The 13,825-nt window shown below is 34.2% G+C and overlaps 1 protein-coding gene across 1 annotated transcript in view; it reads right to left on the bottom strand.

Annotated features, from left to right (window-relative positions):
* Window positions 1–1,161: 1,161 nt before the first annotated feature.
* GUF1 (GUF1 homolog, GTPase) overlaps window positions 1,162–13,825 on the bottom strand; it is an 18,246-nt gene continuing 5,582 nt past the window's right edge. The window contains exons 5-15 of the mRNA XM_003794617.3: window positions 13,546–13,610; window positions 12,895–13,098; window positions 11,429–11,568; window positions 10,032–10,155; window positions 9,556–9,688; window positions 8,555–8,698; window positions 7,769–7,902; window positions 5,161–5,262; window positions 4,220–4,339; window positions 3,060–3,096; window positions 1,162–1,978 (exon numbers count right to left, since the gene is read on the bottom strand). Coding sequence (XP_003794665.1) covers window positions 1,841–1,978; window positions 3,060–3,096; window positions 4,220–4,339; window positions 5,161–5,262; window positions 7,769–7,902; window positions 8,555–8,698; window positions 9,556–9,688; window positions 10,032–10,155; window positions 11,429–11,568; window positions 12,895–13,098; window positions 13,546–13,610 — 1,341 coding nt within the window. The 3' untranslated portion in view covers window positions 1,162–1,840. The remainder of the gene's footprint in view (window positions 1,979–3,059; window positions 3,097–4,219; window positions 4,340–5,160; window positions 5,263–7,768; window positions 7,903–8,554; window positions 8,699–9,555; window positions 9,689–10,031; window positions 10,156–11,428; window positions 11,569–12,894; window positions 13,099–13,545; window positions 13,611–13,825) is intronic.

The raw sequence follows: 13,825 nt of genomic DNA, 5'->3' as shown, positions 1-13,825 counted from the left end.
TGCCTCACTCACGTATCTGCTTGTCTATGTGATTAACATGCAGTTAGTTTTTTCAAATACTTAATCAGTTGGCAAACAAATTTAAAATGAAATAACGTTAAAACTGGTAATAGGGTCTTAGAGTGAAATAGGGTAAAATATGCTGCTTTATTTTAATTCTAGATGATGACATCTTAATAGCCTTATAAATTGTTTTTAAGTAACTTGTGAATCAGTAGCATTTTCCACTCTTAACTTCTGATGAGAAGCCTTGTTTGCTACAAACCATCCTAACGCCCCGAGAAGATCATATGGTTTTGGTTCACTAATGATTTCTGTGCTTGGAAGGTCTAAAATATCTTTCCATTTTACTGCCCTTAAACTAGGAGGCTAGCAAATCTTAGTAATGGTAGGATAGATGAAGAATATGCTTAAAAAAGCACGTAACTCCAAATCACTAAAATCATGTGCTTGGGAAAGTAACCAGGGAGAGAAATGAAGCTTATGCTAAATAATTTGTAGTGATGATAGTACAGAAAAGCATTTTCCATGTAAAACATATTTCCTGAAGAGTTGCATGTTAAGGAATGATAAAATCTGTCCTGGATTAAAAAGGCTAATAAGTAAGTCCCCATATTATCTTGTAACCTTAATATAAATTTCATCATTGATGATGTTTATCTCTAGACATCTTCCTCCTTCACTTCATTCAAGGTAGAAGACAAACATCAGTGGCCAAATTACTCTGCTGTAGTACAGTCTGCGCACTGGTTTATTCACTGTCTGGACCAGACCTTTGAAATAATAAAGGCGTTTACTGATGATGAGATCTCAAGTACATTACTGAAATATTCTAAATTGCAGTCTCTTCAACTATGAAATTTAGGCAATAATTCTTAAACTGTCAATAACAGCTACTGCTAATACCACATATCTGTCATTTTATAAAAATGATACCAGAAATAAGATAGCTTTTGTCCTTAAATGTACCGTGTAAATCATCAATTTTCAAACAGACACCTGAAAAATTATATAAACTTTTAGCAAAACAAAAGTAGAGGTCTACATAGTATGTTAGAGTTTACTTTTTAATAAATGATTCACAAATATCAGATAAATGACCCAGCTAACAAATTCACCACTTAGGTGATTTTGAAAATCCTTTAACTTAAAACTAGACAGTATCTTCAGCATGGGGCTCTTTAATGTCAGTAAAAAAAAAAGTATGCCCCAAACAAAATATAGTTCAGTACTTAACATTATTGATGACAGGTTTTAGGAAACTGTAACTTTCAAAGTACATATAAGGAAATCAATTTTTCTCAGCATTGTAATATAACTACTTTGAAAGAAACCATGTAACTCCAGGACCTGCTACATTCCACTTCAAATTGCAGTTTTCAAGAACCTGTTGATGCCATTAAGTGAGGATTTAACTGTAGTTATAATTAAACTGAATGCTTACTAGTATTATGCATGCTTCTGAAAATTTTAATATATGTTATTTTCATGTAATCTTCACAGCAATCTATAGTGGTGGTAGTAGTAGTAGTATAACCTCAGTTTTACCAAAGAGGAAACAAAGGGTTAATTACACACTTTGGCCAAGGTCACTTTACTAATGCGTAGTTGGAACAGAAACTTGAAACCAGGCATTATGGCTTCAGAATTTAAGCAGCTCTTCCCCATCCATTTACTAATCCCATTCAAAGAAAAGCCAGTAGAGGTTGTTTAAGCCCCAAAACCCTGAAAGTAACAAGCAAATTTTATAATTTGTATTCTATTATCAACATACCATAAAAGGCTATGAGAAAAAGATACGGTTTTTAATTTATAAAAATTCTTTATATTTTCCCAACAATTATTTATCAGATTGTGTTTTCAGAACTTTTATAAAAGCTTCTTTTGGAACTTCAATGTTGCCGATTTTCCTCAGTTTTTTTTTTCCTTCTGCTTGTCTCTTCAGAAGTTTCATTTTCCGAGTAATATCACCACCATACTGAAAAATGTTATTAAAAAATGGAAGTCTAAATCACTCCAAGGAAAAATAATCATACAATTACACAGAATCATCAATACAATCAACAAACCGCCAAAGTATAGTCTATCAAGCAGACATTTGCAAAGTACCTCTCACTGTTCCCAGCAGACCCTAACCTTACTACCATCTCAAAGAATGAGAAAGGCTTTACTCTGTGGGGAAAGCGATGAAGATCCCCAAGGAAGCTAAATACTACTGTATGCGTGTCAAGGAAGAATTATCTACCCCATTACTAAGTCCAGACTTGGAATTTTGAATTATTAACTATAGTCTAATGTAGAAAAATTACATAAGCATATATATGCCAAAAAACTATTTCTAAGCATTTTGGAAAAATAATTTATCATTCAATTTTCACAATACCTGAGTTAAGAAAAATTTCTTAACAGCTGCGACAGCCAATTTTGGCAAGGTCATGTAGGAGACAGATATTTCAATTCCTACTTCTTCCCATTGTAAGATACAGCCATTGTCTTTAAAATCTTTCATTATGTATGTAGTATTAGATCAACAAACATGTTGCCCAGATTATAGAAATAATTGTTATGAAATCCTTCCTTAAATAGTTTTAGATAAGAAACTTTTAAGCTCCGTGCCCGTAGCACAGTGGTTATGGTACCAGCCATCTACACCAAGGCTGGTGAGTTTGAACCCGGCCCAGGCCAGCTAGACAACAATGACAGCTGCAATAAAAAAATAGCTGGGCGTTGTGGCTGGCGCCGATAGTCCCAGCTACTTGGAAGGCTGAGGCAAGAGAATCGCTTAAGCCCAAGAGTTTGAGGTTGCTGTGAGCTGTCATGCCACGGCACTCTACCAAGGGTGACATAGTGAGACTCTGTCTCCAAAAAAAACTTTTATAAGATTAAAAAACATTTAAAAGTGATCAAATTTTCATGGTCAACCTATAATTATCTAAAAAGGAAACTGAGAGATGAAATAAAGGGTGTACAGTGGCGTCAATATCCCCTTTGATTTTAAACCCATAGAAAAGTTATATTACATATACAAAGTAGATTAAGTATAACACTTAGATACGTACACATTTTGCCAAAACATTTTTCCTGTAGGCTTTCACACTGTAAAAGAGGAAATTTTAAGTACATATTTTCATAACAGTGTTTAAAAGCACTTTATTTCCCCCCCAAATCTCCCTTTCACAAAAGGATTGTAGTGATTGTGTCATTTCCTGCCAACACTACTTAGTACAAAACAGTCAGAAACAGCTGTCTCCTTGCTGCCTCCACTGAATGTGGGGAGAGTGGCAAGGACGCTAAGAAATCTATTACCAGACTTAGGCTGTTATAAAACCCGTCTCAAGGTAAACTACCTTCATTATATTCATCCCAGCAATTGTAAACTATTTCTGTAATGTTTCTGAGAAATTTCCAGATCACTCTAATTTTGAAAATAGCTCCATTTTTATGTATTCCTTAAGACAAAAAAGAAAAAAAAAACTGTTTTCTTTAAGGTATTCCCCACCTTAGCACATTTATGTTAGAATGACTATTCGCTGTTTTAAATTGGACCTTCCAGAATGTTCCCTGGTTATCAACTCTACTCTGCCTAATCACTAGGTAGTCGTGAAACACGCAATAACTGAATCAGAGTAGTGTCAGGAAATGAAATTTATTGCAAATTATGCGCAGAAGATTTATCTCAGGCAGGTCTATATAAAAATTATGGTTGGACTTCACCACTATTTATATATTAGGTCTGGGTTACAGTAGAATTTAACACCCATTTCCAACTAGCTCTTTATAACTGAGGAGACAGTTTTGATTTCTCAGAAGTCTTAAGATGAGCAAGGAAAGGAAATGGGGAGCACAGCACGGGACTTCCTGGCCTAGTGCAGCTCAGTCAGTGTTCTGACTTACACACCACACTCACGGAAGGCTCCTTACCTCAGAGATTAGTCCATCTTCCATGTCTGCAGTAACCCATTAAAAGGAGTGGAAATAAAAGGAATTCTTCAAATCCATATATGTTCTATCAACTGTGCGTAACACTACCCACTGGTGTTATATATGTGTAAGAAATTCAAACAATCATCACTTAAATGACAGTCAGATGGCTCCGCCATACTGCTGCTACAAATCATGAAGCTGAGGCCAATGTGGAGTCATAATTTTCAGTGTTCTTTCACTTTCTAGATACACTATTTCTGAAATCAGCTCAGGAACAAAGTGAATTTCAACTCACGTTTCTCTTGCAATAACTTTACTTCCAATAGCAGCCTGAATCGCTATCTCAAACAGCTGCCTAGGGAGAGAATCCTTTAGGCGTTCACATACGACTTTGCCAACTGAGTATGCTTTGTCTCTGGGACAGAAAAAAATACAAGAGGTTATACCCAATAAGAATATTTAAAGAACCTTTCGGGTCCATATGTGTAATCAATATGAAGGTAATTTCTTAAGGAATTTCAAATGGAACATATTTACCTTACCTCTTATTCTCTGAATCATGAATGACTTCTAATTTCAAAAAATATTCTTTATTACAGAAAATTTACAAACACTTAACATTAGAGAATAAAAATCATTCTTGATTCTCTTTCCTCACCCATTGAAAATCACGTTAACATTTAAAACATATATCCTTCTAGTCATTTTTGCATGCATAATATTTTTTAATTAGATCATACTGTGTATTACATAGTCTACCTTCTTAATATACATTTTTTCTATCACTAAGTATAACTCCGTAAGAGTTTTAAGGACTTAAAATAATAATCTGGGTGGTCCATAATTTATGTGAACCAATATGCCATTTCTGGAGCATGTAGGGTGTTTCATTTTTATAATTTTTGCAACTATAAAAAAACTATTACTTCTAAATTCATAATTGTAAAATTTTAAAAAAACATTCACTTTGTTTTGGGTATGTTTGGTAAGAAAACCATTTCTATGACACTACTGTTTTGGCCGTGATAATTCTATACTTCCTCTTCTATTTTTAGCAGTCTACAAAGGGAAGTGTGGACAAAGAACAGCCAAACCTAGCAGAGTGACTCTACCTTAATTACCTTTAAAAGGTTTTAAAATGTAGCAGCTCTAATAAAAATGAGCACTAAGAACTAAGGAAAAACCTATCAAAAGTAATTATTTTCACATTCCATGATTAGTTTCTATGCAGCTTACTTGTGTACAACAGTGACTAGTTCCTCTACAGTATTTCCATTCAGGAGAATATCCATTTTCACAAGTTCTGCAGTCTGGTAGCCTGCGTCTTCGTAATCAAAACTAATGAGGAAAACAACCCAGTGATAAACATACACTTCTCAGATTACATTTTTCTCTAACCCCTCTAATGTACCTCCAAAGAGGTTTATCTGTCCACCATAACGTGTGTATACAGTGTCATCAGAATGGATCTCAATGCCCTGTTCTTTTTGTTTATGAAATGAGGGGGAAAGCAAGGGGACTGTATCTAGAGGGTGAAGGAAAAGAAACTGGTCAGCCAGACAGAAAATGGATCTTAAAGACATGTCGTCTCCTTCCCAGTGTTCCCAGTAGCTGCAGGCTTTAGACAGTACTTTCTATTAATGGTCATTCTCAGACTCGTGAGTTGAGTTTCTATTTAGTTTTGTCTCCAACTCCCTATGTGTAAACACATTCATGCTATGGCGCTGGTAAACAGCCATTCTGAATAGATGAGACGTGAATTGCCTATATGGCTTTTCAGCTTGAACATTCCAGGGCCTTGTGAGGATTACATGACTTGATACGTGTCAGCCACCTAGAGCAGTGCCCAGCACCTGGGTTTACAACAGAGCCTAGTTTGGCAAATACGAACCCTTGGTTGCAGCTATTACTTTTAACAATATAGTCAAAGCTTAAAAATACTAATCAAAACAGACATGCTTATAAGTGTTTAATTTACAAAACTGAAGACTTAACAAGGAAGTTTCCATTATGTTGACAAGTCTGACCTGGACAGGAACATGTATCATCCTGTTTTGGCTTAATTTTAAAATCACCAGTGCCTGGGATTATAAATATGTTGGGTTTCTAAAGACTTTCAGCAGGAAAGTCCTAAGTTGACAGTGATGACTACTTGAAGTGTTGCTAAAATCCTTCCTTTCTTCAGCACCCATCACTTACTAAACGTTTACTGTATGAAAGAATTATACGGAATACAGTGAGGTAGAAACCAGACACAGACATGGTTCCTACTTTTAAAATTTTTATAGCTCCAAATTTTGTATGTTCTGTACTCAAAAATCTTAGAATTTCTAAACTTAGTTTTGCAACAGACACCATTATACAAATACCATTTGTTTCCACGCAAGCCCAATGAAAACCTAACCTCTATTCAAAACACAGGGATTCTAGTGTTCCCTTAGAATGCAGTAAACACATTTGGAACTCCAAAAAGTTACTGGTGTTAGCGATTGAAAGCAAACTACAATCCTTGTATAAGAAAGGAATTCCTGTTTTAACCCAGTTGTAGTAGACTCTTGGCACTTGGTATAAAATAAATTTTTCTTAATCTTAATCCATGGGAGGGAGGTTTATGCCCTTAGCCATGGACCATGAGGAGCTTTTTTCTGTTTAGTGTAGAACTGACTATATATGAAAAACATCGAACTTAAATGTAAAAATTACCTGTATTTTAGAAGCTGGAATATTTTATTTTTATGTAGTGTAAAATAAGCCATGTTCTCTCATTTAATATGAAAATATATTTAAGTTTATAAACTGAAAGATAAGACCACATGTAACTCAAAAAGTGGCATCTAAATGGAAACTAAAATCGGCTTTTGTTGAAAAATTTATAAATATTAAGCCTTGTAATATCATTTTAACTATAATAATTTTAATCTGCCACCACAATTCATTTTACTCTAAGTTCCATTGTGACTTATTTGCTCAAGGTCTTGTCTGAATGAAGACATAGAAAAAAATAACTGGGTGACAAAGTAGAAAAACATTTTTCTTAACAGAAACGTAAAGCCTCCTTGGTGGAAGCATTATCATACATGCTGACTCTCTTGACTGAAAAGCTAATTAAATGTCCAGGTTTGTAGCACGTTCATTAAAACACTGAAATTTTTCTTTCAATGTTAATTTTACTATGTGTGGATGTTTTACAGAAGTCAGTGTTTATTTTCTCACTGTACTTCCCAGTATGTTTCACATTTCTTTATACTACACTGTGATTCAAGGCATGAGGATTCCAAGGGCACTTAGACTCCCAGAATGCCATGCACTGAATTCCTTACTTATTATTTAATGCTAACTCTGTTATTTGGCTGCTCTCTATCTAATCCTATGTGACACACAATGGTTTTCTTGACATGGACCACCTATTCTTGGAAAGACCAAGTTATTAAAAGAGTTCACAAATGTAAGGGCATACCTAGCGTGTTTTATAGACTGATGATGTATGCCTGTATTTTTCAAATGTAAATAGAGGTGCCTAGAATCACATAACATACAAATAACTTTTAAAAGTGCCACTGAAGTTATAATAGCTTTTTGAAATTATGCTTAATTATTAATCAACAAAAAGAAAGCATACAATTGATTTTATGAAGAGGGCACTAATATTTTTTCATAAAAATAATTTAATGATGAAGGAGTGATTTGTCTTATAAGCAAATTATAAGTACTCTGTTACACGTACAAGATTGATCCACACCTTTCTAACCTTAAAGTATGAAGTATTAATGAAGTATTAATATACTCTGGCAGGTCAATTATTTCAAAGTTGTCCTGGCATCAGAGGTTCCCATTAATTCTTTACCTAGCATATCCAGAAGATAGAGACTTCAAAGAATCGTAAAAATCTACCACAATTTCATTCAAAGGGAAGAGATATTTAAGCATAACTCTATTTTGATCAATAAACATCATGCTTTTTTGAATTGCTCTTCGAGCCTAAAAAGGAAAAGAAAAAAAAAAGATTTAATAATAACCTACTCAAATATTGATTTAAGCTAATATAGACAAGTATAAATTACCAAGTTATAAATCCTAATAGTAAATAATGGGCAAAATGAGGAATACAGATACAGTATTTGTATTTCTTAGTGATCTAGCGAAACCTTGTGACCACTAATGTATACAGGGAGAACCATTTTTCATTCCCTTACATTATGCTTGCTACTGAAGCTTTTAATCCTCGACTTTTAATAGTTGCTTTTAATACACAGTATTTCATTTAATAACAAATCAAGTGTGACTGCACATAAAGGCAAAGTCCTAATTTGTTTAAAGAAAGAAATCTGATCCAGAGAAATTAGATGACTAAACAAAATTAATCTAGTTTATGAGTCTGTGATAACAGAATTAAGACACACCTTCTACTGTGTGTCACAACAGTATTTCAGACAGGCATGCTTAGGAATATGATTACATCACATCTGCGGATTAAACCATTTACTACAGTGTGCCAAGATATGAAGCAAAATGGGGCTACAATCCGTGACGCATTGTGATATTATCTTTCAAACTATATTCAATTTCCAGTACTCAAAATGCTGTAAGAAATTGTATGTACTTTGTAGAACTTATTGTTCTACACTTATACCTCACAGAGCATCATTATTTTTCCAGTGTATTCATCTGGTGTGATGATAGTGCCCAGAACAACTGGCTCCAAATACTCAGTTACTTTTGATTTATCAGGGAATTGTGCAGGATTGATGATTGTAATTTCTTTTTCCCTGTACTCCTAAAAATTAGAAAAATTGGTAATAGTTAAAAAGAAATTCATGCTTTATGTTTTTAGGAACTACAGTTGAAATGTTTAATGTAATATTAGTAACAATTTTAACAAATACTCCAGTCATTGACACTTACTAAACACATTTCATGGACCACTTAGAAGATGACATTTTAACCTGACCCTCATAAGGCATTAGAGAGTAGAACCTTTGTGAGCTGACCACCCAAAGGACTGTAACAAACTGGTCAACACAGAGAAGTGGGCAACATGAGGAACTAGGCCTGCTGCGCTGCTATGTACATGTGCTGCATGTCTGGCCTGTGCAAACTGGCTCAGCTTAAAGAGATGGTCAAGTGTAGGGTGGTGGTCAACTACGGAAGTTCTACTGTAATTAAGTTTACTAGGTTAATTCTGTTGGAAAATATTTACAGATGCCTAAGTTATTATTTGTTTAAAAGGAATAGATTTCCACTGAGGTGGAATACAAGACTGTTTCTGTCAACATGAAATCTAACATTTCCCACGGCCACAGGGTTCAGTGCTGCACATTTTATAAGGCATGTGCCGGACTGAGAAGGGTTATGTTCGTTAGGAATTCTATTTTTTATTATCAGTGATAGATCAGTTCTAATAACATGGCGATTTTATCAGGTTAAGACAAATACTATATAAATAAATTTTCAAAAAATTCTCCATCACTAGCCTTAAGGTTATTCAATTTTTATTACTACTAGTAAATAAATATTTAATTGGCTTTAATAGTCAGCTATTGATATACTAAAAAACCTCTCTAGCATTATGCATATACACATTTATTTGTTTTCTTTTGTGCTGGTGCAAAGCAGAGTGGAATAGAACAGTACCTTTATGAGTTTTGCTGATGAAAGGACAGCTTTGTACGGAACAGTAGGTGTTGTCAATATAACAGATGCATTATATTCTTGCTCTAATCGCTGGTTGAAAACTTCCATGTGCAAAAGTCCAAGAAAGCCCAACCTTAGGGAAGAAAAAGACAAACTCAGAAACGTATCTCATGGGCTACCAGGGATAAACTAACAGTGACTATTACTGCCACTTTGTAGGGGAGTAGAATTAAATCATTCAAGTGATTCACATCACAAATTTTATTAAATAAGATTCAAATCTTCCAGTGGGAATCTATTTTAAATCACTATAAAACTTAACCATACAATGTGGATTCAGTGTGACATAGACAAACTATATTAAGTTCATTTTACACTAATAAGAACTTATCTTCTGAAATATTCAAGAGCAAATTACCATTTAGAATTTACTTTCCTACAAAAAAATGTGACTTTATCACGTGAATGAGTCTCACCTCCAGCCTGCACCCAGAGCAAGGCTACTATCTCGATGAACTGTCACGCTGGAGTCATTTAAAGTCAGTTTTTCTATAGCACTCTTCAGGTTGTTATATTCAGACTGGTCTACGGGGTACATTCCTGAGGACACAAAGATTTCTGATTATCACATGTGTGTACAGACCACTTAACATGTAGTGTTGCCAAGTTAAAAATTAATCATTAAGCTTTCAATTACTTTCCTCTATTTTGACCAAAATATTGGTTTACTAAAAATCTATGAATATTAAGTTAAATTGGCTTCAAAGTATCTTGCAAATCATATATACGACTAGAGTCTCCAAATAATTTTTCTATGCTTTCAAAAAAATATAGGGGGCGGTGCCTGTGGCTCAAAGGAGGAGGGCACCGGCCCCACATGCCAGAGGTGGCAGGTTCAAACCCAGCCCCAGCCAAAAAAAAAAAAAAAGTGTGTATGTGTGTGTGTATATATATATATATGAAAGAAAAACAATAAAGAACCATAGAATTGTGGTCCATAAGGAAAATGTACTGTTTATTTTCAAAACAAAAGGCTAAGATATTCCACAACTACAAATGAAACTCTATTAGTAGATAAAAATAGGAGTGGAAATGAAAGCTACACTCAACTCTCAATTCCCTAGGGCTGATTATTGATTAAAACCAAAGACGAATTTTATTTTTTTCAGTTCACTGAACAAAATATGGGAATTAATACAGATTCATCAAATTCTCTTTCATCTGCCATTTAGTTAGCCCATACCTTTTAAGTCCTCCAAAATCCAAATGACTGACTCTGCCTACAGGTGGGGGTGAACAAATTCATAATTCCCAGAGAGAGAGACCAGAAGGAGAAGCCAGCCCAGAGTAACAGGATGACCTTGAGTCAGGTCTTCCTTTTCTAACGTAATCCCTCACAGCAGTAGGCTCGGAACTGATAATGTACTTGAGGAAACGCTACACTAGTACAATACTAAAGAAAGGCTAAGAAGATGGAACTCGGTATATGTCTACTAATAGTGATAAAAACATCCTAATTAGAAAAATGTTTCAAATATAATAATGAACTAATTACCAAGAAAAACAAGAAGGAAATTATATTACTGTGTTCTTCTATATATGAGAACTTAGAAAAATCTTAAGAGCTTATTTCTTAAAGAGTCCTAAATGATGTCCCACATAAGATTTCATCATACATATGAAATTACAAGTTGATACATAAATAGCATATACAAAGAACAATTAAATGAAAACAGAATAGTATCCCGGCGTTAGGAGATATTTAAAATAACCAGAATGCGCTTGTCTTCTAGTAATTTTTCTTTCACAGTAGAAACAGACTTTACTTTAAAAATATTTTGGCCCTTGAGCTTTCAATTTGTGAGCTCCTCACCTGCAAATACCATTGGTTTCGCTGATTTAAACCCAGGCAAGGGCTCCACTGGTTGTTTATGTAAATATAATGTGTCTCCTATTTGTGCTTCAGTGACATCTTTCATCCCAGCAATCAGATAGCCCACCTGTCCTGCATATCTAAATAAAATTATTATATGCAAATATTTACTGCTTTAATGTTTCAGTTGCATACTCACAATTAGTTCCACCTTTCCAGAAAACTGTCACACTTTCTAAATAAACCTCAAACTGAAAACAAGTGCTACATTTCAGTTCTCAAACTCCAAGCCTTTGTTAGCAAAAGAATACAGTATCCCTTCTGACCCATTATCCAAGTACACCTGCATACACGCCTAAGGCCTTACTCATGACTCTGCCCATCTTTGCAAATTAAATGGCTTCTAAAATGTATGTAAACACAGTGGAACTGTTAGGGGCAGAAACCCAGTGCACTACTTGTAATGTCTCTTGTATTAAGGAATTGTTCAACAAAGGAAAAAAAGGTACATTTTTAACGAAACATAAAATTGTGAACTCAATAAACCTGACATTTGATATTCCCTTTATATAAGAACAAATTAATTCCAAAATTTCAGAATTTAAACTTAATTTAAAAGAAAAAAATCTCAAAACAATTTACAGTTGGGACGAGGTACAAGAACCTTAAATGAAGATGCAATAAATGTCCGGTAGGTATGGCAGACTATCAACAGACTTGAAATATTTCAGTGAAATTAAAAGCATACTTTCTGACTCAAAAATGTAATGAAAAACATAATGCTAGTTTTAAACACTGAACACTAAACCCTCAAATGTGGTCTATGTAATTGGCGCCATACTTATAATTTTCACAAATGAGGAGATAGGAAGGACCTTAGACAGCAGGTCTGTGCCAAGGTTATATCTCTGTGCCAAGGTCACATCTCATTAGCTCAGCAGCAGCAGGCAGTCAATGCGTGGTTCTATACGTGAACCGCAGACCTGTCTTGCTCACGCATACGATGCCTTGCACCTTGCTAATCCCCAAGAAATTCAATCAAGGTTTACCCATTAATACCACACTGAAGAATTAATCAAAGTTTCTATACTACCTTTACGTTGGAAAAACCTAGTTATAAAGAAATTAAATGTAAAAAATGATACTTGATACGGATGGAGGGAACTAAATCATTCATAGTCTCATCAAATACATCAACATAGGACCCAACATACGCTGAACCACAAAATTAGTTATGACCAGTCATGAAGAATAAAAATATCTTATAATTCAAATCCTCTGAAGTTTCTCCTGTCCTTCATCCATGACATTCCTTAAGACAGAGCATCTGCTGTATAGCGGCATTAAGTAACTAAGTAACTTTTAAGTTACTAAACTGGGATCATTCTAAGCACAACAATAGAAGAAAAAGACAGAAAGAGAAACACGCATCAATGTACTTTAATTAATGACTAATGCAGACTTACAATTTTTGAGTTGACTGCTCATTGGGATTCAAAATTCCTACTTCATTAACTTCATATGTTTTTTTCGTATGTGCAGACACAACTTTATCTCCTTTAGAAACCACTCCATCAAATAATGCTACATTGGCTATCACACCTCTGTACTGATCAAAGGTGGAGTCAAAGACCAAAGCTCTCAAGGGATTTTTGCGATGTACATTAGGGCTAGTAAACATAAGTGAAAACAAATACATACATACTGAGTTAAAATCTTAATAAAATGCCTACTTTCAGTTTAGATATCGTACTTCGTTTTATTTCTTGAGAAAGGCTAATATGTAACAGTCAAAATAAAAGGACCTTTTTTATGAACTATGGAAAACTAGATTTAATTCAACCACTGGTTTTAAATTTTTTAATTACCTTATGAATATATTTGTTCAGTACACAGCAAAGACTGTTAAAATGATTATCAAGAAGAGATTCCTATCATCCTTGCTCTTTTGTTTTCTGTATTATATTTGCCTTTTATATACTTGTATTATTGAAAGGAACTAAATTTCTCACTGACAAGAGTATCTGCCATATAAATTAAGCTGAAATAACATATTACACTGTTCTGTCTTTAAACTATTAAGCGTAGGTGAATGGTAAAATAAAAGAAATACTTACTGGGGTATTCTTTCAATAACTGCCTGAAGAACACTTTCAACATTTGTTCCAAGTTTAGCAGAAATCTAAAAATACACATGTGAAAAAGCAGGAATTTAAAGTTAGGACTCTACTTTTCTATCCTGATAACTTGTGACTTATCAGAAGGAAAAAAGAAACCTAACAGTTACCAATGAAAACCACAAGAAAAGACTTGTTTGAAAACCACAAGAAAAGAAGAAGCACAAATTCTTTCCCTATGGTTTTGAACTTCTGTGTCTCTAGGAATGAATCATAGGAG

This window comes from Otolemur garnettii, unplaced genomic scaffold (genome assembly GCF_000181295.1).
Source record: "Otolemur garnettii isolate 467f Iridium unplaced genomic scaffold, OtoGar3 scaffold00083, whole genome shotgun sequence".
Lineage (NCBI taxonomy): Eukaryota > Metazoa > Chordata > Mammalia > Primates > Galagidae > Otolemur > Otolemur garnettii.
Note: the sequence above shows the minus strand (reverse complement) of the source record. Positions and strands in the feature narration are given on the sequence as shown.